This window comes from Trichoplusia ni, chromosome 13 (assembly GCF_003590095.1).
Source record: "Trichoplusia ni isolate ovarian cell line Hi5 chromosome 13, tn1, whole genome shotgun sequence".
NCBI lineage: Eukaryota > Metazoa > Arthropoda > Insecta > Lepidoptera > Noctuidae > Trichoplusia > Trichoplusia ni.
Window position 1 is genome coordinate 7780028 of NC_039490.1, and position 27199 is coordinate 7807226.

The window sequence follows — 27199 nt, forward strand, 5'->3', positions numbered from 1 at the left end:
CGATAAAGTGTGTAGGATAAATAAATAAATCCGGCAGCCAAACTACTGAATCGATTTTGATAAAACTTGGTTCGGTACATTATGAAGCTGATTATTATATAGGGTGATTAATGCACCCACAGGTGTATAAATACTTTTTTTAGTAAAGATTCATTCCCTGGTAATAAGAAAACGCACCACGAGTATTAATTTAACAATAAATTTTGTCAATTTTGCAAATTTATTAATGTTAAATAATACAAATTATTTTTAAAAATACAAAAAATTGCTCTAACTTTTTTTTTACTTGTTAATTTAAGGCCATACAGTAGATTGATTTTTTGTCAAAAATCTTTATCTCTCCGTTTCGTTTGATCCACGATTTACAGAGCCATCCTGATAGTTAATTTGATATTTTATTTAATTCATTTGATATTTGAAAAAGTTTTTAATTAATGTTTAATAAATAATAGCGTTGTTTATCAGAAATTATTAAGGTTATTAAATGTGTGCATTTTGTAGCATTTATAACTTAAAATAATTATTATTTTTAAAATTTGACAGGTGGAATAGTACATTCTATATGATGGAACGAATGATTAAAATACAGGATTCACTTTGCCTGTACGCAAGTAAACATAATATACCACAAATATCGCCGGAAGAATGGCTGCAGCTAAAAAAACTTGTGGCCATAATGCAACCCTTTGAAGAGATTACCAGAAATATGAGTGACAGTAATACTAGCATTTCATCAGTAATTCCGTTAATACACACATTAAAGCATACACTACAAATAGAAGACAATAAACCTGACACAAATGAGATATTCAAAACCATAATAAAATGTACCATCGACCGATTGAACTCAAGATTTGGAGATCTCCATTCTAACAACTTCTTTACAATAGCTACATATTTAGATCCTCGTTATAAAACAAAATTTTTCAATGAAGTGGTAAAGGAAAAGCTTGAATCTACCTTGATAAGTTTACTACATGATGATGGAAATAAATCTGCACATGAGGAAGAAAATATTGACGTTCCTGTAGAAAAGCGAGCAAGGTTAGCGTCGCCCATAGCTGGCACATCTAGCAATGTTAAGAACAATGTCCAAACAATTTTATCAAATATATTACTGAGCAGCGATGATGATGATGATAATACTACATCCGAGGAACATGCAGATTTGGACAAATTTCTTAAAGGCTTTACTTAATGAATACAATAAAGAAAAACGTATTTCTATCAGTGATGATCCCTTATTATGGTGGAAAGTAAATACAAAATTCAGACCCCTGGACTCGATTGCCCGCCAGTATTTGTCGTGTCCACCAAGCTCGGTAGCGAGTGAACAACTTTTTAGTGGTGCTGGCCTAATCTACGATCCATTAAGGAATAGATTGGAAGGAGATAAAGCTGCAAAGCTTTTATTCATTAAATATAATTTGCTTCTTCTGGAGTCACTGTTTTGATTTAATTTACTTCTACTAAGTACATCATTTAATTTAAAACAAAAACTAGTTTGTTTTTTTCTTTCAACACCTAGGTAGGTGTATTGTTTTTAATTTTATATTAAAAAGCTGATTAATAATATTGTATTATTTTATTGCACCTGGGGCTGGGATCAAATCGAATTCAAATTTGTTCTAGTCTAGGTTAGGTAGGTAGGTTCTAGCATTTCTCGTTTGTCAGTTTTTCAATTTTGATCTAATGCGATTCTGTTCAAGAGACATCATTTATTTATCACATATTTCTTCAGCCTCCGCCTCCGATTCTGATTCCGGTTCCGATTCCTGTTCCGATTCCGATAAACCAAATTTAAAAACTCCGATTCCGACTTCGGTTCCGATATCATCACTTCCGTAACATCTCTGATTTACATTGTTGTATTATTTTGTTTTCTATTTATCGGTTTATAGAAGCAGTGGATATAATTATACCCTAATCGCTACTAGACATACTAGATATACCTACGTAATTTTAATTCTTTATTTTTAATTTCAAGTGAAATAAGATTAGCCTCGTTTGTTGCTGAACACAATCTACCATTCACTATTATGGAGCACCTACCGCAGTTGATGCAAGCCGTTTGTCCTGATTCAAAAATAGCAAAAGAAATAAAATGCTCTTCAACCAAAACTCATGACATAATTGATCATATTATAGGTAAAGAAAGTTTCAATAATTTATGTGAAGATCTAGGGCAAACTAAGTTTTCGCTTATTACTGACGAGTCCACTGATCTTAGTACGACCAAACACTTGTGCTTAGTTGTGAGATATGCGAAAATGAATCGTATCAAAGATTGTTTTTTAGCTCTTATTCCATTAGAAGAAGCTAATGCACCAACCTTATTTGAACACATTGTAATTTTTTTTAGAAGCAATAATATTCCATATAAAGATAATCTAATAGGTTTTGCATCTGACGGGGCAAACGTAATGATGGGACGTAATAATTCTGTTGTAACATTGCTGCAAAATGAAATTCCTAACATTTTTATACTTAAATGCGCCTGCCATTCGTTGCACCTTTGCGCGTCATATGCTTGTGCCCAATTGCCACGTTTCATAGAGGATCTTGTAAGAGACATTTACAACTACTTTTCTTCTAGCCCAAAAAGAGTGGCAGAGTTTAAAAACTTTCAAATTTTTTGCAACTTAAAAGTACATAAATTACTTCACCCCTCTCCAACACGCTGGTTATCAGTACATGCAGCAGTGAAGAGAATATTGGAACAACTCTCTCTCTGCTCTTAAGGCCGCCGTACACGGACTGCTTCAAGCAGTTGAGACCGACTGCTTAAAGCCGCGACCGCGCAGTGAACTATAGTCATTCATTCGCTGCCGTACACACGACTGCTCGAGCAGTCGCGACCGCTTCAAGCCGTCAACTGCATGATGAAATTCCATCGTGCCGTCGACCGCTCGCGAGCGGTTGCGAGGCATACACCGACTGCTCGAGCCGTTGACTGCGCTAGAGCAGTCGACAGCTCTCCGACTTCCCTCCCCCCCCCCCCTTTGCGGCCTCGCGGCGTCTGTTTTCTCATTTACCGACTGTTTTTTGAACATGGAGTACATGTGCGATAGTGATGCCCTTATTAGCGCAATTAAAACGCAAGAACTTATTTGGAACTATAAACTGAAGGAACACAGCGACAAAATAAAGAAGAACAATGCATGGGCAATTATTTGCGCCCAAGTAATTGAGAACTTTGATGAAAAACCAGTTGAAGAAAAAAATCAAATCGGTAAGTAAAAAAGTCAGTCATTTTATACACACATTTATTATTTTATTTCCTTTATTTCATTAAAATACGTATAAATTACATTTTTAAATATACAGGGTTACAGGAAAAGTCGTGCTAGATCCGTTAACCCTTAGAAGCCTGATTTTTCAAATTAAATTAAAAAAAATATAGGTGTATTCTGTGCAGGAGCTAGATAATTGGAAAAATAATAAAAAAAATCATAGTATGTATTTCATATACATATTTCGAAAAAAAAAAACTGGTATCAATTTTGATACTTCAGGCATTAGACTTTTTTTTTTATTTCAATGTAAACGACACTATGCAATAATATTATAAATCAGCCTAACATTTAAAAAAAAAACGAATTACAAGTATACATTCGGTTTGAAAGTTCGGTATCAAAATTGATACTCGAGGTATTTAAGGGTTAAGGGCGTGGAGTACCCATCATTTCTGACATATTTCACTATGAGACACCCTACCCTAAACTTAACCCTTTTCGAGATATTCGACTTTTAATTTTTTTATTGAAAATTGCCGATTTTTAGGCTTCTAAATTAAATTTTGCTTATTTTGTGTGTCTTATTATTATTATTATTGCATTTTTACATGTGTAATAAGATGCTTTAGGACGTCAATCATTAAAACAGTGTATAAGTTAATAGAATACGCCGTAGTAGACAAATGAAAGTTAAGAAATTAAAAAAAATATATAAAGTTTATTTTTCTGTAAGGGATATCTAAAAAAAATATTATGGCAGTTGTTCGGCAGATGTGTTTTAAAATATCTACGTTTCATCAGCTATCTAACAAGGTATAACAATCTAGGGTTTTATTTAAATGAATTGAAAAAAACTTAGTTTCATAGGCGACAGTGGAGAAGAAAATTAATACTTAGTCCTAAAACGTAAAATAAAACAAAAGGTAAGCATGCAATGTCATTTATTAAATCAAGTTTTCACACAACTTTTTGTTATTTTACAGTTCATGTTCAACATGGCCGCCTCTGTTTCTAATACATTGTCGCATCCTTCTACGGAGACCAGTCTTCACTACTCCAGTGGTTAATGTTGTCCTCATTTGATTTGCTGCATCCACAATCCTTTCTCTTAATTCTTCCACAGACGAAACTGGATTTGGCTCGCTGTAGACAAGACGGCTGAAGCGGAAGCGGGCGCCAAGCTGCTCGGCGGCCGGCGCCTCCCCTGCCGACGTACAGGTGTTGGCGACGTCGGCGGGGAGTAGTACTCGTCGCTGGAGCTCGACGCGACTGCAACTGCCGGCGCTGGACCTCGGGCGGCAGCTGCGAGGCGGAGCTCGGCGACGAGCCCGGGGATGGTGGGCGTGCGGCTCTTCTCCTCGTCAACATATTAATTGTTTATTTTGTCATGATTTTTCTTGGTCTTAGTTTTTATGACATATGTCATACCGCTATGTCGTTTTACCGAAAGCATGTTTTTTATTTAATTTATCTTCTTGCCAGTTGTCTTAGCGTAAAGTTGTATAACAAATTTATTTTGCTATAGCTTATTTTAAATTAAACGTATTTGTAAAAATAATAAACATGAAAATTTAATTTTACAGACTGGTAACAATATAATAGTTGTTTTGCTTCTTATTATATTTTTAATATTTAAAAGAATACAGAGGCTATGCTATACGGACGGCGCCCTTTTCATTTATATCATATTCCATTGCCAATCTAGTTTGCCTTCTTCGCTCACAAAGTAATTAGCAAATTCTTCACGGATTGCTGTTAACATAGGTCCACCTGGACGAACTTGCTGGGTTGAATGTATTATAGAATAAGGAAGACCCTCAAACGTATCCTCAAATTTATTTCCATCTCGTTGTTTTACGTAGTTGTGAAGAACACACGATGATTTTACTATATCCACTGCGAAATCAACATTGACGTTAAGTGGTCTATGAAAGATCCGCCATTTATTAGCAAATATGCCAAACGTGCATTCAATATATCGCCTCGCACGTGATAACCGATAGTTAAAATTTTTTTTTTCTCTGGTAAATTCTTGCCACCATATGGACGCATTAAATTTTCCTGCCAGCTAAACGCTTCATCCCCAATAAACACATTCGGTAATAACGGTCCATTTTGTGATATTGCAGAAGGTGGAGGTATATTTAACTTTTTTTCTTGTAACATTTTATATAGACAACTCTCTTCGAAAATAGTCGAGTCAGCGTGCCTCCCATATGAGCCTATATCCACGAAAGTGAACATATAATTACTATCACATACTGCTAGAAGTATTATCGAAAAATATTTTTTATAGTTATAATATGACGATCCACTTTGTGCGGGTTGTATTATTCTAATATGTTTGCCATCAACGGCACCGAGGCAGTTCGGAAACTTAGCATTTTTTTTGAAACCATTTATTATGTCTTTCCATTTATCTTCAGTTAGTTGTTCCATACACATATCCTTCATATGTATCCATATATTTCTGCAAACATCCCTCACTATCTTACCTATTGTTGTTGATGCTATTCTAAAACTATATTGCAAATCCATAAATGTACATCCAGTTGCCAAATACCTGTAAAACATATTTATAAATCAATCAATTATACTAACTTATATTTTTTTGTTGTTACAGCCATGTTAATACAAAAAAAATGGAAAACATTAAGAGATGGATACACCAGATATGCTAAAAAAAATTCGGCCATATGCATATTATCAGCAGATGTCTTTTTTAAAGGCAATAATAGAAGATAGACCCGACAAAACAAATAGATTACAAGAAAGTGAGCACACTGAAATTACGTCCGAAGAAACCGAAAATCGCAAAAATAAAATACCCACAGAAAGAAACAAAAGAAAATTACAGTGGGTGGCCAAATTATTATACTCATGAGCTTTTTTCGAAGATAATTCATTTTTCTCAAAGTTTCTGTAAATTCTAGAAGCATTTAACCTTTTCTTCGAATAGTTTTTGATTTCTTATGTATTCTTCTACATTTTTAAGTTGGCAACACTGCTTCAAATATTTTTTTTTTTTAAGTGACAGCTGTTTATAAGACGGCCATCTTGTAGCCCATTTCTTTTCGGTGTCTCGCTAAGATAACACGTGGCAAAATAAAAGGAGTTTTACTGCATTTTACAATCAAAGCTGTTGATTTAAGGTGAGTGTGTTTTGCCAAAATTATTACTATTCGTTTTTTTAGTATATTTTCTCTTATTTCGTTGTTGTTTTTTAATTTTGGATTTCATAACCTAACATGTTGCTAATTTTAGCCATGGGAAAGATTTCGGACATTTCTCCTAAGAAACGATCGGAAATAAAAACACTTTTAAGTCACACCAGCCATTCTCAACGGAAAATAGCGGAATTGGCAGGTGTTTCGCAGTCTACAGTCCGCAATATAAAAAGATTGACCGACGAAAACAAATCGTTATCGCCAAGACGTATCGGTAAATGCGGAAGAAAACGTCTAACAACTCTTCGAACTGAAAGAGAAATCCGGCGAATAGCCGTCGGGAATCGCAGAAAGCCGCGGAAAGTCATAAAAGTCTTGTTGGATGATGCTGACGTAAAATTATCAGACCGAACGTTACGACGCCGGCTGAAAGAAATGAATTTCAGTTGCCGTCGACCTCTGAAAAAGCCAAAGTTAACCAAAGCGACGCGTGCTAAACGGCTAGAATTTGCTAAAATGCATAAACATTGGAGTGTAGAAGACTGGGAGAAGGTAAACATGCGTTACAAAATATATTTTGTAAAATAAAAATAAAATTGTTCATTTCAAAATGATACTGTTGGTATTTCAGGTCTGTTTTTCCGACGAATCGTCTATCCAGATTCTCCAGGATAATTCACAGTTTGTTCGACGCAGGCCTCATGAAAAATTTGATGAAAATTGCGTTGTAGAAAGGGTAAAACACCCCCCGTCTGTAATGATATGGGGCGTGATAAGCTCGAAAGGGAACGGTCGGCTGCATTTGGTCGAAGGTACTATGCGCCAAGACCAATATTTACGAGTTTTACAGACTCGTCTGATACCACAAATGGCAGAGTGGTACCCTGATGGTGACTGCATCTTCATGCAAGACTCGGCGCCTTGCCATAAAGCTAAAAAAGTCATGAAATTTTTGAAAGAGAACAATATAACACTTTTGGATTGGCCTGGCAATTCGCCAGACCTTAACCCTATAGAAAATATCTGGGCAGCATTAAAAAAAGAAATTTGCAAAGAAAAAATAATAACAAACAAAAGAGAATTAAATGAAAAAATTATAAAAGCATGGCACAACACACCTGCGCTACAAGAAATTTCAAGAAAGTGCATTGCGAGCATGCCGCAACGTATTCGAAGTGTAATAGCTCAAAAAGGAGGATTTACAAAATATTGAATTTATCTTTTTGGAGCCTTCCCTTTCATAAATAAAATATTATTTTCGAACCATTTTTGTTTCATTTTACTATTAATAAGTTACATTAATTATTAACATTGTAATTAAAACGTTACCATAGGTTTCATAGTAAAGTAAGTGGTAAAGAACTCACGAAAGATAGATTTTTATAAATGAGTATAATAATTTGGCCACCCACAGTAACTACTAAAATCACAGATGAGAACGTCTTAATTGAAAAATTATCCAAACGTTTCGATGAAAAATCGCAAAATTCGCGCATTGATGATGAAGATAAATTGTTTTTACTATCATTAGTTGGCGAATTCAAAAAAATTAATGAGCATTATAAATTAGATGCTAAGACCGAAATACTTAACGTAGTGAAATACTTTAAAGGGATGACAAATCACACATATCCTTCGAGTTATGGTGACAGGGGATATTCATCGTTTAATGATTATCGTGGACCATGGGGTTATAATACTGGCCCCCTACCTCTACATCAGTGCCTGGCCCCTCTAGATCAGCAACCGGCCCCTCTACATCAATGGCTGATGACCAAAATTCTCAATTTGAAGACCTTTCATCATGTTCTGTAATGTCCGATGATGTAATTTCCAATATTTTTAATGAATAAAAATTTTAATAATTACTATATATTTTTCTTACCTCAATGTTACTGCTAGTCTTTCTTCAGGTTGGATACTTCTCCTCATAATTGTGTCTTCACGTTTAATGTGAGACTTTAGTATATTATACAATTCATCAAACGAAGACATTGACATTCTAAAATAGTTGAAAAATTTTTCTTCATCACTTCTAAGTTCCATAAACAAATGATGGAATTGTCCACGTTGTTCTCTTAATTGCAAAATTGGATGAACCCAAAATTTTCTCTTTTGACGTCGCCGCCGTCGTCTCCGCCTGAGCAGGAGCAGCAAAAGCAGTGCTTCCTCGTCAGAATCCATGACTCGACTGTGGTAGAAAATCAACTGCTCGAGCAGTTGGGTCGTAGCTCGAGCAGTCAACAACCGACAGCTCAAGCAGTCGACGCCGACCGCTCGAGCGGTCCGTGTATTTCACTCAGCCGCTAACTGCTCGAGCAGTCCGTGTACGGCGGCCCTTAAACTATTTCTTATAGACCAAATATCTAGCAATGATCATCTTTTAGCTGCAGAACATATATTACAGAAGCTCCAAGATCCTACTACGATATTATTTTTGGAATTTTTAGATTTTGTATTACCATTATTTACCGATTTAAATAAAGAAATGCAAGCAGAACACCCGAAAATTCATAATTTATATGAAAAAATTACTGGAACATTAAAAACTATTTTTGATTGTTTTTTAAACAGAGAATATTTAACTAGCACTTCAATCGAAAATGTTGATTTTAAGAATCCCAGAAATTTTATGGATATTGATGACGTATACTATGGTGCTGTTGCGTCTAATACACTACTAAGTAGTTCAGAAAATCTAAACTCAGATCAAGTAAATTTGTTTAAATGCTGATGCCTAGATTTTTATATCGAAGCTTGTAAGCAAATAACCACGCGGTTTCCATTGAAAAATAACCCAATAAAAGGTTTAGACATAATTGATCCAAAAAATGTTAAAATTGGCAAAACTGCTTCGATAGTTCCTGTGAGTAGGCTCTTTCCCAATGTTGTTCACAGCAATGATTTCCAGGAAATTGCAACTTAAAGAACAAATTTTTTCTGTTAGAAAATAAAATAAAATCTATCGTTATATTAATATACAGGGTTACAGGAAAAGTCGACCTAGATCCGCTAAGGGCGTGTAGTTTGCAACGTTTCTGACTGATTCTACTATGAAATACCCTATCCTAAACTCAACGGTTTTCGAGATATTCAATTTTTTACTTTTTTTGAAAAATTATCAAATTTTTGTCAATTTAAGCACATAAATTAAAATTTGTGAGTCCAATTCATCGTTTTATTTGTTTTTTACACAAACAATAAGATGTTCTATTATCTCCATAACCAAAATTGTGAGTAATGTAACTAAATTAGGTCATAAAAGGGGTTGAAAGTTAAAAAAAGTAAGTCAAATTTTTGAAACTTGTTTTTCGTTAGTGAATACCTAAAAAAAAATGTATGGGAGATAGTCGGCGGATGTGCTATAAAATATCTACGTTTCAACAGCTAACCAACAAGGTACAACAGTCAAGGTTTTTTCTTAGAATTCATAGAAAAAACCCTAGTTAAGTGCCCGCAGGTAGCAAATCAAAAGGGTTCTCGCCTATTGTTTTTCAACTTTGGTCGGAGCGTGAAAGCGAGAAAACTTACGATTTATGCAGGTGTGTGAGAAAGACAATGAGCCGAACCTGTTTGGGGTTCAATACGCCATTCCATTTTGCTTTGTCTTTGGTTGTTAGTCTGTTTATGTGATTCGTCCATGATAGATGCGATATCGTTTTGCTCTCTGTTTTCTACTCGACTTGGCTGTGTTTTCGGACTGTTTCTTCTTATTTGTGACTGCTGTGCTTGTGAACTGGACTCGGATTTTTGCTTGTGATACGGAACTGTTGATGATGTCGGCCTACACAAATGAAGAATATGCGGATATGTTAATTTGCTACGGATACTGCAATTGTGTGTCGGCACAAGCTCGTAGCGAATACATAACCCGCTATCCTGGTCGTCGAGTGCCGGATGTGAGCGTATTCGACGGAGTTTATCGAAGACTCCGAGAAACTGGCTCAGTTTCAAGACGACGTACAGATTTGGGAAGACCACGTGTAATTGTTGACGACGGAGAACAAGACAATGCCATACTACAACGATTCCGGTTGGATCCAACTATTTCCACTAATGTTGTTGCCTGTGACTTGGGAGTCTCGCAATGGAAAGTATGGTCTACTGTACACACTGCGGGCCTGTACCCATACCACTACACGCCGGTACAAGCGATGGAGGAAGGCGATCCCGCCAGACGAATAGATTTCTGCAGATTTATGTTGAACGCCGATGCAGAAGACCCTTCATTTTTTAAAAAAAATTGTGGACGGACGAGTCAAAGTTTGATAAAGACGGTATTACCAACTACCATAATGCTCATTATTGGGCCCCACAACAACAAGGTAATCCTAAAAAGAAGAGAGTGAAAGGGTCACAACGCAGATTTAGCGTAAATGTGTGGATGGGAATAATTTCAAATTATTTGGTTGGGCCTTACTTTCTCCCAGACAATTTAAATGGAGAAGATTACGAAAATTTCCTAAGAGGGGACCTAAGCGATTTGCTCGACGACTTACCATTACAACTATTTCAAGAAATGTGGTTTCAACACGATGGCTGCCCTGCACATTACAGGAGAAGTGTCCGAGTATGGTTAGACACAAACTACGCTAATAAATGGATCGGACGAGGTGGGCCTTTACCGTGGCCAGCCAGAAGTCCGGACCTTACCCCCATGGATTTTTATGTATGGGGGCACATGAAGAGCCTCGTGTACAGGGAGCCCAACCCAATTTCCACTGTGGAAGAGTTGAGAGCCAAAATAATTAACGCGGCGGATCAAATAACACGGAGACACGCGGATCATTAACAACAAGTGTTGTTAAAAGTGGATTGAGGAGAAGATTGCGACTATGCGTACGTAACAGAGGTGGACATGTTGAGCACGAAATTTAAAAATTGTTACACAATCCAATAAATGTTTATTATTATCAATCTTGTTTTATTTTCGTTTCTGAGTGCAGGTGTTAAATTAAACGTAATCAACACGGTAATTTTTTACCCTCTCAGTAGCTTAGTAGCTAAGTTTTTGGATGATTAAAAAAAGAAAACCTTGACTGTTGTACCTTGTTGGTTAGCTGTTGAAACGTAGATATTTTATAGCACATCCGCCGACTATCTCCCATACATTTTTTTTAGATATTCACTAACGAAAAACAAAGTTTCAAAAATTTGGCTTACTTTTTTAACTTTCAACCCCTTTTATGACCTAATTTAGTTACATTACTCACAATTTTGGTTATGGAAATAATAGAACATCTTATTGTTTGTGTAAAAAACAAATAAAACGATGAATTGGACTCACAAATTTTAATTTATGTGCTTAAATTGACAAAAATTTGATAATTTTTCAAAAAAAGTAAAAAATTGAATATCTCGAAAACCGTTGAGTTTAGGATAGGGTATTTCATAGTAGAATCAGTCAGAAACGTTGCAAACTACACGCCCTTAGCAGATCTAGGTCGACTTTTCCTGTAACCCTGTATAATACATTAAATCACAGGAACAACTTAAAGAGGTGCAGAGGTTTGGAAAGTTTTTTTTAGGGCGCCGCCGCCAGCGTGCGCGCGTTGCGGCGCCCCAATGACACATCATGACATGTCATGTTTGTCAAATAATATTATTATTGTTTAACCAAAACGTGTGTAAATTATGTATTATGAACGATTACATCCGCTCAATCACTCAAAACCATAAGGATTTTGGTGCTAGCGAAGGTGTGGCGACGCTGCCAGGTGCATCGCATATGCCGTGGCTGCCGGGTTCTGCGTGCACGGCGAACCTGAACAATTTGTGTTTTTATTTTTATAATTGTTTTTGTGTTTATTTTTAATTTTTAAGTGTATATGACCTCGAGCGCGGGCGGTGATGTGTCGGTGGGTGTTGTTATGCAACCCACGTCATCTACTACGGGTGATTTAGTGTGCTGCCCGTATTGTTCTCAGGCACGATATTTTAAAGGTAACCGGGGCTTGAGGATACATTTTGGGAATGTCCACAAATCCCAAAGTGCGTCCTCTTGCCCTGGCCTCAATAATCCGTCACCTAATGTTACCCTCACGACACCAACTCAACCATTCTGGCAAAAATTATCTACTTTAAAAAAATCTCTTCCTATTATAAAACGTATTCCTCGGGGTGCAAGGCCTTCAGTTGCTCTGCATCTTGCAAGATGTGTTCGCCTTGCATCTCAAGAGAATACAATAACTGCCTGGGAACAATTACTCACCTTCCCATACAAAGTTTTACATGTACAGAAAAATTCGGCTACTCAAAAATCTTTGACATCACAAATTAAAATAAACTGTTCCACATTGCACCTCAATTTCGACGCTAAATTCTCATCTAAAAAACACAAGTCACCAGTTGACGTTGCTCGCATTGTCGAGAGTAAATTAAGTGAAGGTGATATTCGGGGAGCCGCTAAAGTACTGTTTAGTGATGACGAGGTCGCACCGTGCTCTTCAGAAACACTCAGTGCTCTGGAGAGCAAACACCTAACTCCTGGCGACAACCTTATTTTTCCTGACCCACCAGACCCAAATTTAGACTCATTCCAAATTTCAGTGAACCAGTTAGTCGCAGCAATAGGCTCATTCCGAAGTGGCTCTGCTGGTGGTCCGGATGGCCTGTCTCCTCAGCATTTAAAGGATTTGACAGGTCCCAGCGCTGGTGAAGCCGGTGAGTCCCTTTTGAAAGAGCTTACTGCTCTGACTAACCTGATGCTAGAAGGCAAGGTCCATGAGGGCGTCATTGATACACTTTACGGTGCTAATCTTTGTGCTCTTCGCAAAAAAGACGGAGGAATTCGCCCGATTGCAGTGGGATCAACTTATAGACGTACGGCAGCTAAAATTTGCTGTAAATTTTACAGTACATTTTTATCGGAAAAATTCCAGCCCCTTCAGTTAGGTTTTGGTTCGAAAGGTGGTTGTGAAGCTGCCGTACATGCACTTTCAACATTTTTGGCTTACCGGAAAAATGAGGTTGTCCTTAAGGTTGATATCAAAAATGCCTTTAACTCTGTCAATAGAGATACCTTGTTGGCAGAAGTCAAAAATGAAACCCCTAAAATTTTTAGTTTTATTTGGCAGTGCTACAGAACCCCTTCTAAATTAGTGTATAAAGATAATCTTTTGAACTCTTCCGTCGGTTGCCAACAAGGAGATCCTCTCGGGCCAGTCATTTTTAGTTTAGCAATACACCCAATCATCAGGAAACTTAAATCTAAATTAAATGTATGGTATCTAGATGACGGAACCTTAGGAGGCGATATTAACACAATCACAGAAGATTTCACTACTTTAAAAAATGAACTTCATTCCATTGGCCTTGATTTAAACACAAATAAATGTGAAATTTTCATCCCGAACAATCAGCCATTAATTCAAAATCAACCATTATTACAAAAATTCTATTCATTAGCCCCAGATATAAAAATTGTAGACCAATATTCACTTCGCCTTCTAGGGTCCCCAATATTAGAAGAATCCTTTAGTAAATTTATAGATGATAAAATTCAAAATTTTCAATCTATTTCGGATAGACTTTTTAAAATCTCTGTGCATTCGGCCTTAACTTTGATTCGGTTTTGTTGTTTAGGTCCAAAATTTATATACTTCCTCCGGTCTTCAAATTTATGGATGCATTTACCCCTTTTGGAAAAAGTAGACCAAATTATACGGTCCACCTTAACGTCAATTCTCAATGTGACTTTGGACGACCGAGCGTGGTCCCAAGCCACATTGCCGATTCGTTTTGGTGGACTAGGTATCCGTAAAGTTACCAGCTTGAGTTTGCCAGCGTTTCTGTCTTCGGTCCATAGCACTGAAAAATTGACAAGAGAAATTTAAAAATTTTCTCTGGTTGATTTTCAGATCCTATGCATGTCCGAGGCAGTAAATAGTTGGAAAATGTCCTGCCCGGGCACGGATCTTCCCGCACAACTTTCTTCTCAGAGGCAATGGGATGAGCCGCTTTGCAGTTTGATACGGAATGAATTAGTTGAAACGTCACTCAATACTGCAGAGCGTGCTCGTCTCTTGGCTCTGGGAGAATGGGAATCGGGCCTCTGGTTACAGGCATTACCTTCAGCCAACATAGGTACGATGTTGGATAACAATACTCTCCGGCTCGCCATTGGTTTGCGTTTGGGTGTACAATGTGTCGCATCTCATCTTTGCCAATGCGGTGAAAGAGTCGATTGCCTTGGTCATCATGGCCTGTCCTGCGGCAGGAGCGCGGGGCGTATACCGCGTCATGCAAATATTAATGACATCATTCGTCGTGCTCTTGTCACTGCTGGTGTACCTGCCGTTTTAGAACCCAATGGTTTGGTACGCAACGATGGTAAGAGACCTGACGGAATGTCATTGCTGCCTTGGAAATTGGGTCGGCCTTTGGTGTGGGACGCGACATGCGTCGACACCCTCGCGCCATCCCATGTTCTAAGTTCAGCGGTCTCGCCGGGCGCTGCTGCTGGAGCCGCGGAAGCCCTAAAACGGCGGAAATATAATAACCTTGTTGGTAATTATATTTTTGAGCCGTTTGGGGTCGAAACGTTCGGGACATGGGGACCAGGTGCACGAGTTCTTTATAAAGAACTCGCAAAGCGTTTGGTCGACTCTACACGTGATCAGAAGGCTGGTCTATATTTTGCACAAATATACCGATTTTAGCTGGAAATTCTACCGATCTCGCTCTTTGACGTTCGAGACCACTGTGCCCAAGTCAGTCGCTGCCGCTCTGTTGTACGGTGACCACGCTTCGTCGCATCGCATCACAAAATGACGCGAAAACTGAGCGACACGGAAAACTTAAAACTTGCACAACTATACCGTGATAATGAATGCTTGTGGGATCTTACATAGTAAAATTATAGAAATAAAGAAATGCGTGCAACAGCATTGCAGAATATTGCACTAAGCTCTCATCGGTACATCGAACAGTGTCTTGAACCTCATGTGATGCCCTATGCACATTTTATTGGCAACGACTTCATATTCATGCACGACAATGCTACAGCGTCCGCGGGCGTCGTACGAGATTATCTTACTGAAGTCGGTATCTCCATTATGGTATGGCCAGCAAGAAGCCCTGACATGAATCCCATTGAACATCTATGGGATGAATTAAAGAGACGAATTCGAGCAAGAGATCCAGCCCCAGAAACACTTAGCCAGCTGCTAAATGCAATCCAAGAGGAATGGGATAATATACCACAACATGTGATCGTGACTCTCATCCGATCGATGAAGAACCATATGGAAGCAGTAATAAGAGCTCGCGGAGGGAATACAAGTTATTAAATAAACGTTTCTTACTTTTTTTTTCATTTACGCGTGTTGTTTTACCCATTTCCTTTATATTCAATACAGGGTAAAAATTACTCGTTATACAAAATACGAAACCTATGAAGACTTAATTTGAATTTAGAACATTAACATTAGGATTGAAAAACCTCATACTACTCACTATTAAATGACAGTTTACATTTATTCCTAAATATACACATTTTTCTGATAATCCTTATCAAATCATAAACTGCGAGGTGTTTCGATTTTTTCGATGAGAAGTGTATGATAATAAACTTAAATTTCAGTACAGTCTTTTTATATTAGCTCCAAATGATTTAATCTGGGATTTTTGATAAAAATACAAAAAATCCAACTAACGCAAAAACTGCTGAATTTCGGTAGAACCTGTAAGGAATACGTCGCCTTACTATGACGTCATGTAAAGAATACGTCGAGTTACCAGTAACCCTGTATAATGCCATTGAATTGATTTGGGCCCAAGTTAAAGGTAATACAGAAAAGTAGCAATACAAAAAAATAACACGTGGTCGTAACCTCAACTCACCACGAGGCGCATTACTAACCTCCAAGGCTACATGCGGCGACAGACGTCAAGTCAAACGTCAGACGTCATTTTGACAAGTTTATACTCTTTGCGCTGTAGCATGGTGCGGGTGACAGTTACCTGTATGACGTTGACATCTGTCAATACCACATGACTAGGGATGTGACCTTATGCAATTCATTTTTATCGCTAACGATACTCGCGGCATAAACCTAGTTCTCTTTAAATATTGTTATGAAAATTAGTGTGTTATTCAGTTCTGCAGTGTAACTACATGTATAAACTTGTCAATATAAATGTTTTAAGGCTACATAATTATCTTTGTTCTTATATAAAATAATGAAAATCGGTTTTTTTTTTTCGTGACAACATTTTTGCTCTATGGCGCGGCGCCATTTTGTTTACTCCTCCGATGCTGTGAGTACGAATACGAGTGCTAGCGCCTTGACACGTATTACGATTTCATTATTTGTTTTCATTTTTGTTAAATTGTTATTTGTTATAAGTTTGTTAAGTTTGTTGTTTTATTTGTTAAAGTTTGTTGGTTGAATTTGTTGTTATTACTATGCCTAAGCATACAAAAAAAAAAACAGTTTTGGGTAGTCAGGCCAGGGAGCTTGTTGTTCGCCTCCGAGACTACTTTGAAAGAGAACAACAAAATAATGGACCGTTGTTACCATTGAATCGAATTGTAGAACGAGTAACCGAAGCTCTTGATATTGGCCGCAATACTGTTTCGCGTATAACACGTGAGAAAATCGGCCAAGATGGGATGTCTGAAAATAAATTATCGACACCCAACAAAAAGCGGACCAAGGTGAAGCCAATCACAGATTTAGATGATTTTACTAGGGTTGCTATTAGAAATCATATTTATGATTATTATAGAAGAATGGAGCTACCCACATTGCTCAAGCTTCTAAAATCATTAAAAGAAGTTGACTTGTTCAAAGGAGGTATTACTTCGTTGCGGCAAGTTATAAAAGATATTGGCTTTGTTTACAAAAAAGTTAACAAAAGGAAGATTATCATGGAGAGGACTGACATTGCCCTAGCAAGATGTACATTTTTAAGGAAGGCTAAAAACATAAGTGATTGGAGCAAAGTTGTCTTTTTGGATGAAACGTGGCTAAACGCCAACCACACAGTGGCTAAAAGTTGGACCGACGATACGGCACAATCGAGTACCAAAGTACCGGAGGGCAAAGGCGAACGCCTTATTATTTGTCACGCAGGTACAGCAAGTGGATTCGTCCCTAATTGTTTGCTGGCTTTTAAGTCAAAAAAAACTACGGAGTATCATGAGGAGATGAACTACGAAAAAATTAAAGATTGGTTCATAGGTCTATTAAATAATTTAAAAGAGCCTATGACCATAATAATGGACAACGCACCCTACCATTCGGTACAAGTTAATAAACCCCCAAACCAATCCAACCGCAAAAGCGAGTTGGTGAAGTGGCTGAGTGAAAACGGAGTTACAGCGGATATAAAAATGTTAAAGACGGAGCTTATTGCCTTAATCCGGCGTCATAAGCCACCAACTCCTACCTATGCTCTGGACGAGATAGCAAAAGAAAAAGGCCACCAGGTCCTTCGACTACCACCCTACCATTGCCAGTATAATGCTATTGAGCTGATTTGGGCTCAAATAAAAGGTATGCTTTTAATTTCAATTCCCATTTTGAAGCTTTATAAACAAAACAGCTTTCCGATCGTAGCATGTAGTTTAAAAACATTACCAGATACTAGATTAGACGTATTTCAAGAGTAATTTTTTGTATTACTTACTTATGAAATAAATGATTATTTGATTGAATTGAAATACTTTTTTTCATAAGTTCGTTTATTTTTAGGTCACGCCGCAAGAAATAATACTTCGCCGCCCTTTACGGCAAATAAGATGTTGGCCCTATTACAAGAGGCCATCAACAATGTTCATCCTGAAGACTGGTCGAAGGTCGTGAATAAAACAAAAAGGGATATTATGTCTGATTGGGATCGTGACATACATATTGACAACATAATTGAGTCTTCGTTAATAATATCCGTCACAGATTCAGATGATGAATTGAGTGAGAATTCAGATGTTACTGACTCTGACATGAGTTTAGACGAATAAAATGTATTTTTTCTCTGCAACCATGCCCTATAAATGTTCTGTTGTATAATTATAGACCTTTTAACAACAAAAATTGATATACGCTCAATATACGTTTTTTATTATAAAAAATATCGACTATCCATCGTAGCAGTACCTTCCATCACTAAATACGTCTATGGCGTTACGTTATACGCATAACACTTTGCTTAATTTTTCATTCAATTTGATTTTATTTATTTTATTTGTAGACTAGAACATTCTGGTTGGGTTTAATTTAATTTACTACAGTTATTAATGATTTAATATATTGCGAATGTGGTACAGCTGAAATACTTAGTCATAATTTGTAAATCGCGGCAACTTTCAAGAGTGAAACGAAATGTTACTGAAACTGTCACCCGCACCATGCTACAGCGCAAAGACTATAGTGATATTTAAACGTCAAAGTCAATTGACATTGACATCTGGGAGACGTCAACTGTCATCTGTCATCTGTCACCTGACAACGCAGCCACAAGTGGAGACCCCGGAAACGGCCTGAAGACCCAACACCAGAGCTGAAGACACCGCAGCGGCCTATCAGGTAAGTCCGAGGGAACTCCTGAACGACTTGTCCTAGGACAACCGGGTTTGGATATTTCCGACTGGGAAATCCAGGACCTGTCACCCACCAACTTTGAACCACCAATCACACGCCAAGGCAGGCGGGGGTGTTTCTAAGGGGTGACGGAGTACCGTCAGCGGCAGCAGAACATCGGCAGCGCGCGACGCAGCGATAAGAACATCTTCGTCACATAAAATAGTACGAGTCCATCACTACAGGTATTTATCAAATTTATCTTTTCTTTTATTTTCTTTGTATCTCCACTTCCTCCTTAACAAAATGTCAGCCCCAACAAAAACTAACTCCGCTAACGCAAGCAAGGCCAAGCCGACGCGGTCGCTTAGGGAGGAGATGCTGTCTCAGTCTGCGAAGTCTGTCGCCTCGGAAAGGTTGGCGCAACCATCGCAGACGTGCACAGCGGACCTAAAGCCGAAAGCGGCCTCGGTATCAGACGCAGTGCTACAAAACCTGAAGAGCCCTGTCACAGCTTACAGCTCGGCCTGCTCGGAAGACCAGCAACGCACGAGCGAAAACAAGCGGATCTCGGAGATTGTCATAGCATGGGAGCGTTGCAACATCTCTCCACCCAAACCGATCACCACAGACGAGGGGGACTCAGACGCCTCGATCCGGACAGACCACACGTCAGGCAGGAGGGCGAGCATCCTATATAGGACACCGAAGAGAGGTACAGGTGTCCACATGTACCTCGCCACAAGGGAGGCGAACACCCTCCTCCAACAGGGAAAAGAGGTGATGGAGGCAGCCGGTAACATGAAGCGGGAGTGCAAGATCACCGCTCAAGAAAGCCTACAGGGACTGTATGAGACAGTCCTCTCCTTGTCGGACTCCAGGGCCAGACACAGGCACAACCTGGAGAAACAGAGGTCTCGGCACGCGCAAGAACTAGTGCACGCAGAGCGGACGCACACACGAGACATGCTCGCTCTCAAAGAGACCCTCGCCATGGAGCTGTGCGGAGCCCGGGAGGACATACGGGACACCCTGAAGGCCACTAAGAACATAAGGGAGTGGCTAGGCTAGGAGACTCTCGAAGCGCTAAAAGCAAGCGCCGAAACGAGGAAGTGCGTCCAAGCGCTTGAGGCGACAATAAAAAAGACGCGGAGAGCATGCGAAAGGAGATAGCCAGAAGCTCAGGGTCGCCGGGAAAAGACATCCCGAACCCAATCCTGATGCGCCTCGAGCTGAATATAGGCAACATTACAAATCAGCTCGACACTCACCGCAAACAGCTGGACCGCCTCAAGCAGACGCCAAAGACTCCAGCCACTAGCAACGTGCAGCCCATCCAGCACGAATGCTGCATCACCCCCGCAATGGTGACGGCCACCTCCACAATGGAGAGACGCGCTCGCACTGAGTGAGATCTACAATGGAATTTACTCGTCAAAAACATCTGCGAGAAATATCCATTCACTGAAAGTGAATGTCGAATCACATAATGTTTTGAATATAATATCGATTTTTTTTATTTGACAGTGTTGATTGTATGATGTTATATTTTTTTAATTACTTATGATAATTTATGTATTGAATAGATAGCATAGTATGTCGATAGGTATGATTTTCTTCGTTTTGTTTTATAGAATGTCAGCTTGGTGTCCAAGTGAGGAGGCTCTTCAAGACTGCATCCCCTTCTCTATAACAGCGAAGACGAATTATTGTGTATTGTACACATCTGAACAACTTAATTATAAATTGATATTATAAATAACAGTATTTGTAGCTAATGCGATGCCTTCATGTTTTTGCATTATTGAATTTTTTTATATATTTTTACTTGTATTTTTATTCGCAAAAGCTAAATACCTTACAAAAAGACCAACTATCGATAAAATTTCGAAAAGTGGTGGAACATCACTAGTTGTTTCAATGCTTTGCCACGTCAATTTTTATGTGATTTTATTATAAACATCTCAACGTCTTTCATCTAATTATTTACGTAATTAGATAGCATAGGCCCTTGTTCTCAATATTTGTATATTTCTTGTAATCTAACTCACAGCACAGCATGGGTGTAAATAGTGACCCAACAGATAAAATTGGTAGTGACCTTTTGAACGTTTTTAAAATCTACGTTGCAGCGAAAGACTGATAAAGAAGATTCTAATCGACAATTTATGTTGTCATTGGTTGACGACTTTAAAAAGGTCCCTCACAGATTAAAGCCAAGGATAAAGATAAATATAATAAAATGTATCTTAGAAGCACAAAATGAGGAAGGCAATTTCCAACAAGTACAAGGCGCCGATAATTATGAATGCGGCACTTATTCAAATCAACATGGTGGTTACTGCACTAAACCTCACAGAGAATGAACGGAAAATAGGCGTCCAAATAATGAGCCCTCCTCATCCAGTTTGAATCTACCAGCTGAAGAATATATTGAAAGAAACTTTTGCAATAATCAGCAATCACATGTGGAAAACTCCACATTGGCAATAGATCAAATATCTCCAATGTCCGTAAATACTCAAAATTCTAAGGAATCTGAACTATTACCCCTGTTCGAAAATTAAGTGCCTTTCACCCTATATTAGAAAATTGTGATTCGTTATCTTTTTCTTAAGAAAATAATAACTCTCGGACTATTCTTACAGTAGTAGAGACTCATGAATTTAGTTTGGACGGATTCAACTGCTTTTTTGGCATACCAATAGGCAAAAATCAGTTAAATCCGACGAAATAAAATCTGATTAGTCATGCCGGATGAATGTGTGAACAGATCATTTCAGTAATTACTGCTAAACTAATTAATATTGTATGACATAATTTGAACAAATAATATTCGATTTACAGTAATTTGTTATTCTTTTTTAATACGAAAATAGAGCATGGTTCTGATTTTATAATTTGCTTTTATTCTATTGAAAATGTTTACAACTCCTACACGTAAATATACTTACTTATGAATTGCAGCCAAACAGGTATGACCCTAAAGCATATATTTGAATGATATTCATTAATCTATTGAAAGAAAATGTTTCAACCTGTAAGATCATTCAAATTTAATGTAAGATGACCACTTAACGGACTTACCTCAAATAGCTAGGGAAGTCCGTCTATACGCCGATTAAAAAAAAAGACCTCTATTTAAGTGTTATTTGATATTAAAATATTTCAAGTGTTTTTATAATAGTTAACTTAATATGAATAAAAAACTTTTGATTTCATCCTTGACTTCCTTTTGCTTGTAATGAAGAGTCTTAAGACACCTAATAACACTTTATATTCGAAATGTTGCTAAGAGTTTCTGACTTTTAGTATTTAAAAATCAAATTAACAACTGCAGAATAAATCAACATACAACCATGTTTGACCAATAGCAGAATATTGATTTTTACCTCTATTAAACAAAGTTTGAATAGACAAATGACATTGGTGACATGACACAACAACCAAAGGACACAGGACCCAGCCAAACGCACAGTTGCCTTCGAAGTATATTTATAAGTATTTCTTCGACTGATTTAAGTAAGTAAGTAAGTAAAACATTCTTTTTTGGGAAATCTTAAGCTGTTGACTGAATTTCACATTCACTTTGGAATCAAAATATAAACAAATACTTTTTATTTGTTTTTTACATAACCTATTACTTATTTTGAACTCAGAACTATCACACAAGCTCAAAAGACAAGCAACAATAATGATATCAAATCAACCACACCAACAATGTTTTAAAACATCAAACAAATCAACCAATTTAGCCGCTTCAGACTCTCAATATATCTACTTCAATAGCAGATATGTCAGCATTAAACTTCATTTTGTTTTATACCAGCATCCAGAAGAAAATATTTAAGCAAACTAAGTTGGTTCAGTTGACAGCGAACTATTTAAAAGATTTATGATTTCAGTTGATGCGGCCTCTGCATCAATAGTTCGCATAGCATTTAATCTTTCAGTGATATGCTTTCCAAAAAACCAGTATTCCATGTCTGGTAGAGGTTGGATATCTAAAGGTTTCATAGCATGTAACAGATCATCCAAAACTTGTTTACACTCAGATGCTTTTTTTGTCTTTTGCAGAATACCAGTTTTATGACGAGGTCTATTTGTTCGCTGACCTCTTTGTCGAATATTAAGTTCTAAATCAATTTCAACTTCAGAGTTTTGTTCTTCTTTGAGATTTAAATTGTTTGTTAATTCTTTATAAATGCCTGGGACAGTTTGATAGGTCTGTAAAAGAAAGAAACAAATTACGTAGTATATTTGTCATTCATATGCTGGTATAAGTTTGAGATTAACCTGTTGCTACAATATGGACTAGAAAGATCTTACTTATTTTAACCTCATTTAAATTTATACTCTGTCTATAGTAAGTTGACCTTTTTTTAGACTAGGTTTCAAATAACCATGCAATATGTTACTGGTTTCAGTTAAAGTAGAATCAATGTTAGTGCTAAATAATTTGAATTTTAATAGATATAGTTACTTTTAACAATACCTTATCACAGATAAAAAATACGTAAATCACCCTGCTCATATGCAATGTGTTGTAATCTGCCAAAAAACGCAATGTGGACTGAATATTGAATAGTATCTTGCTTTTCTTGAAATAATTAAAAAAAAAATGTTTGATGCTAAATCACTATATAACTTACCTCATAATTTAAATCCTCCTTTTTGTAGACCTCTCTTAAAAATTGTAGAGGTTTCCACAATGGCCAGCAGGGTACATAAACCTCATCGACACTTTTGGCTTTCAATTTGGATCTTTCAACTCTTCGTAAGTTGTGATTGAATGTACTTCTTATATTCACCCAACGGTCGCGAACTGACCGCGCTGAGAATTAAAAGAAAATAACAGCATTATAAGGTAGATTTTTGAAATGGTTGTTCCGGTCGCAAAACTCGGGGACTAACTATGTACAAGTAAACATTTCTTTCACTCTTTTAAAGCAATTGACTAGACTAATATTTTACATTCATGGTGCCATGTGAATTTATATTGGTTGACTAAAACAACTGTAATTTTTAAGTACCGTAAAACGGGGTGAATAGAGGGTTATTTGGGGTGGATAGAAACAGAGTTTTTATTAGAATTTGGACGTTTAACTAGACAAAACATAAAGATTATACGCAAACTCACAAGTATTTCATAAAGTAACTGTGTCTAAGCATTTAATGTAAGAAAATATTCATGTAACCCCCTAAAAAACACTATTCTCTATTCACCCCTTGAAACTCTATTCACCCCGTTTTACCGTACATGAAACTTAGCAGCATAAATTCCTCGTTTATGCTGCTATAAATATTGGACTAGCTTTCATTTTAAGTTTTTAACATAGATAACAGTGGATACCTGTAAATCCTCGTCCCAACCTGGCTGCAAACTCCGCGTAAGCTTTGTATTTCTGCTGAATATGATGATTCGTGTTCCCAACCGGCCGCCATATGTAATCTCTTTGGTGAACGAACGCGACTAATTCTAATTCTAATTTACGCGTCCAATAACACGGTTTACGAGGCATATTTTTGTGAACAAACCAGTACACAATATTATGCTAAACCACTTAAAACTTAATTAGCTGTAATAGACACGAGTAAAAACTTGGGGTGTACGTGTTTGATCCGTTTGATTTGATGAATTTTGATGGAATAGACTATAGAACTGGGAATAGTCAATAGACTGAATAGACACAGATAAAACATCTTCTGAGATTATTGCCCACTAACCCACCCAGAATATTGTATTGCTTATCGCCAGTAAATTTTCCGTTTTGTTTGTTGTTGTTTTACAACTTAGCCATAAATATCTTATGCATTTTATATGCATAATAATTTATTTTAGTCTTTTCCATTTTAAAATATTGGTTTACCGTTTGCTTTTAATGGATTGTGATTGATGCTTCATCTGATATGATTTTATTATTATTATTTTAATGGTAATTATTACAAATGTTTGACAATCAAACGAACAGAGTTGATTTGAAATAGGTACAACTCTTTGTCTATATTAGTACAACATATGTTACAGAGATGGCGTTAACTTTCGAAAAGTGGCCGAGTCCAGCTGCTATCAGCTATTATACAATCAACTAAACTTACCTCTAACAGCTGCATCTTGCCGCGTATTGTGTTGAAATAAAATGAAATCATTTATTCTGTAACTAGGATAGACGTCGATAGACCCTGAGAAGAAACGTCGTTCGAAAGTCGAAACAAACTCAGGGGTCTTCGCGGGTCATCGCCTAAGTCCAGACAATGTAGTTTTCCATTATGAAAACGGCATTATACTTTATAATGTACTAATTGATATTGATCTTGATCTTGATAGGTATAAGATGTTTTGTAAGCGACAGACTTTATTTACTGGACTAGATCCTTGGAATTTTTAGTACGTTCGATCCCTGAGATTTCGGTCTACGCTCGAATGCTTAGACTTAGTGAAGGGAGTCATTTACCTACCGTTCTATTTATCTACATAATATAAATAGCCTTACTTTAGATATGATAATAAATGACAGATATAATTATAAATTACAACCGATCTATACAAGAAAATTGTTCAAAATATTAATTTTAAACACCATCGTCCGCCTTACTGGACCATAAAGATCAGTGTTTAAAATTTTAAATGATATTTCAAGTGTTGCCAGTTGAAAATTTGCATAGTTGTAGTGGCATTAACACTACCATGACATTAGAGCTTATCGAACGCCGCCGGATGGTTTATTACTTCCGTTTCCGCGTAGAACGGCGGGCTTGCAACACGTCTATGCGAGATGTGGACACTGCTGAATTTTGACTTTATTTTTAAAATAACATGTTTTCGCTTGTAGTATATTTTTTCAATTTCAACCAGTAGTCCCTGAGATAAGCGCGTTCAAACTAACAAACAAACTCTTTAGTTTTGTATATTAGTATAGATTCCAAGCGTTTCTACATGCAACCACGATCGCTCCATCAAGAGCGTAACGGATAAGAAGAACTACGTTGACTCTTTACGACTAAAATGGTTCCGTAGAATGTTAGTGTTTAATCCTACTATATTAGTAGGATAAAACTGAGAGTTTGCATGTATGGATGATTGGATGTTAAATAGTTTGTTCCTATTTCACGCAAAAACCACTGAACGAATATAGACGAAAATTGGTACACAGATAGTTTATAACCAGGATTAAAACATAGAATTGTTTTATCCAGATTTTGTGTTTAAATGGAATCATTTTAGATTTACAGCGGGTGGGCCCGCGAGCAACAGCTAGTACAATACAAAGGAAACTAAGTTAGTAATTTTTAAAGTAAAATTAACACTTCCTGTTTTTAAACAAAATAAAATCTCTTTTTTGTTTATTTATTGATTTAACTGAGTAATATCAATAAGGAACAAAAATGTAAAAAAATAATGTTTCTGAGCTATCAAAAATGTTGGAAATTCCAGAGAAAGTAATACTTCATTCAAAACATAACTCATGCTCAGTTTTGTTCAGATCATAATGTACTGGTTGCTGTATGGAAACTGAATATCATTTATGAAGGAAATAGAATAATCATTTGTTTGTTGGCGCCTTGTTGAATTAACTGCGCAAAAAAGGAATGCAGAGTTGCTATTATGCTTTTATCAGGCGTTCGCTCGTTCGGCTAGAATACTTTTTCAGGGCGCGATTTGTAATAAATTAACCAACTTACCAAAAGGGCTTTTGCTTAAAAAGTCCTGTTGTTTTTTTTCTTAGTAGGATTTTTGCTGATATAGCGATATTTTGCTTTTCTGTTAAAATGCTCGCGATTCATAATAACTGAACTGGTAAAAAAGTCCTTTAAACGGTTCGACCAAGTAGTAACAGAATAGGCGACATTTTAGTATAAGAACACTGCCATCTACACGCAAAATTATGAAGTTGTAGTTCAGTCCTCTGAAAAGAGATGGCGCTGTATGTACGAACTGAGTGATGGGATCTGTTTTTATATTTTGCCTAGATTCAACAATAGTAGAATTTAAAAACATATTTGATAGAAATAAAAGCAAGGCGCCTATTAAAAAATAAGAAAATATATGACCCAGGGGGATTCCGAGTTGGAGCAAGTGGGTATTGAAATCTCATTCTTTTTTGCCTTTACCAACTAATACTTTTTATTATTATGCGTAAGATGCTCGTTGCTCAATATTGAACAGTTTACTGAGATTTATTGCGGTGTATCTCATGAACTGTGACAGAAGATAGTTGTAATATGACATGTATTTCTGTAGCTGTAGCAAACATTTGAAAACAAAATGGAG

The 27199-nt window shown here is 37.0% G+C and overlaps 4 protein-coding genes across 4 annotated transcripts; 2 read left to right on the top strand and 2 right to left on the bottom strand.

Moving 5' to 3' along the window:
• Positions 1-1524: 1524 nt before the first annotated feature.
• LOC113499954 lies at positions 1525-2986 on the top strand. Its single transcript, XM_026880564.1, has one exon. It carries the CDS (start codon positions 2040-2042, stop codon positions 2739-2741), a length of 702 nt encoding a protein of 233 aa, XP_026736365.1. The 5' UTR covers positions 1525-2039; the 3' UTR covers positions 2742-2986.
• Positions 2987-5082: 2096 nt separating this feature from the next.
• On the bottom strand, positions 5083-8901 carry LOC113499953 (protein ALP1-like). The gene is made up of 2 exons (XM_026880563.1): positions 8289-8901; positions 5083-5799 (listed from the first exon to the last, which is right to left on the bottom strand). The coding sequence occupies exons 1-2, from the start codon at positions 8585-8587 to the stop codon at positions 5124-5126; spliced, it is 975 nt and encodes a 324-aa protein (XP_026736364.1). The 5' UTR covers positions 8588-8901; the 3' UTR covers positions 5083-5123.
• Positions 8902-16643: 7742 nt separating this feature from the next.
• LOC113500026 lies at positions 16644-18456 on the top strand. Its single transcript, XM_026880670.1, has 2 exons — positions 16644-17904; positions 18103-18456. The coding sequence occupies exons 1-2, from the start codon at positions 16812-16814 to the stop codon at positions 18366-18368; spliced, it is 1359 nt and encodes a 452-aa protein (XP_026736471.1). The 5' UTR covers positions 16644-16811; the 3' UTR covers positions 18369-18456.
• A 3512-nt stretch (positions 18457-21968) lies between these two features.
• On the bottom strand, positions 21969-25050 carry LOC113500027. The gene is made up of 3 exons (XM_026880671.1): positions 24281-25050; positions 23580-23761; positions 21969-23154 (listed from the first exon to the last, which is right to left on the bottom strand). The coding sequence occupies exons 1-3, from the start codon at positions 24447-24449 to the stop codon at positions 22783-22785; spliced, it is 723 nt and encodes a 240-aa protein (XP_026736472.1). The 5' UTR covers positions 24450-25050; the 3' UTR covers positions 21969-22782.
• Positions 25051-27199: the final 2149 nt, after the last annotated feature.

Coding starts and splice junctions, on each gene's coding strand:
- LOC113499953 (XM_026880563.1), bottom strand. CDS start 8,587: ATGGATTCTGACGAGGAAGCACTGCTTTTGCTGCTCCTGCTCAGGCGG. Junction 5,800..8,288: donor AGACTAGCAGTAACATTGAG/GTAAGAAAAATA, acceptor TATGTTTTACAG/GTATTTGGCAACTGGATGTA.
- LOC113500027 (XM_026880671.1), bottom strand. CDS start 24,449: ATGCCTCGTAAACCGTGTTATTGGACGCGTAAATTAGAATTAGAATTA. Junction 23,762..24,280: donor GTTGGGACGAGGATTTACAG/GTATCCACTGTT, acceptor TTTAATTCTCAG/CGCGGTCAGTTCGCGACCGT. Junction 23,155..23,579: donor AGGAGGATTTAAATTATGAG/GTAAGTTATATA, acceptor TTTCTTTTACAG/ACCTATCAAACTGTCCCAGG.
- LOC113499954 (XM_026880564.1), top strand. CDS start 2,040: ATGGAGCACCTACCGCAGTTGATGCAAGCCGTTTGTCCTGATTCAAAA.
- LOC113500026 (XM_026880670.1), top strand. CDS start 16,812: ATGCCTAAGCATACAAAAAAAAAAACAGTTTTGGGTAGTCAGGCCAGG. Junction 17,905..18,102: donor GATTTGGGCTCAAATAAAAG/GTATGCTTTTAA, acceptor GTTTATTTTTAG/GTCACGCCGCAAGAAATAAT.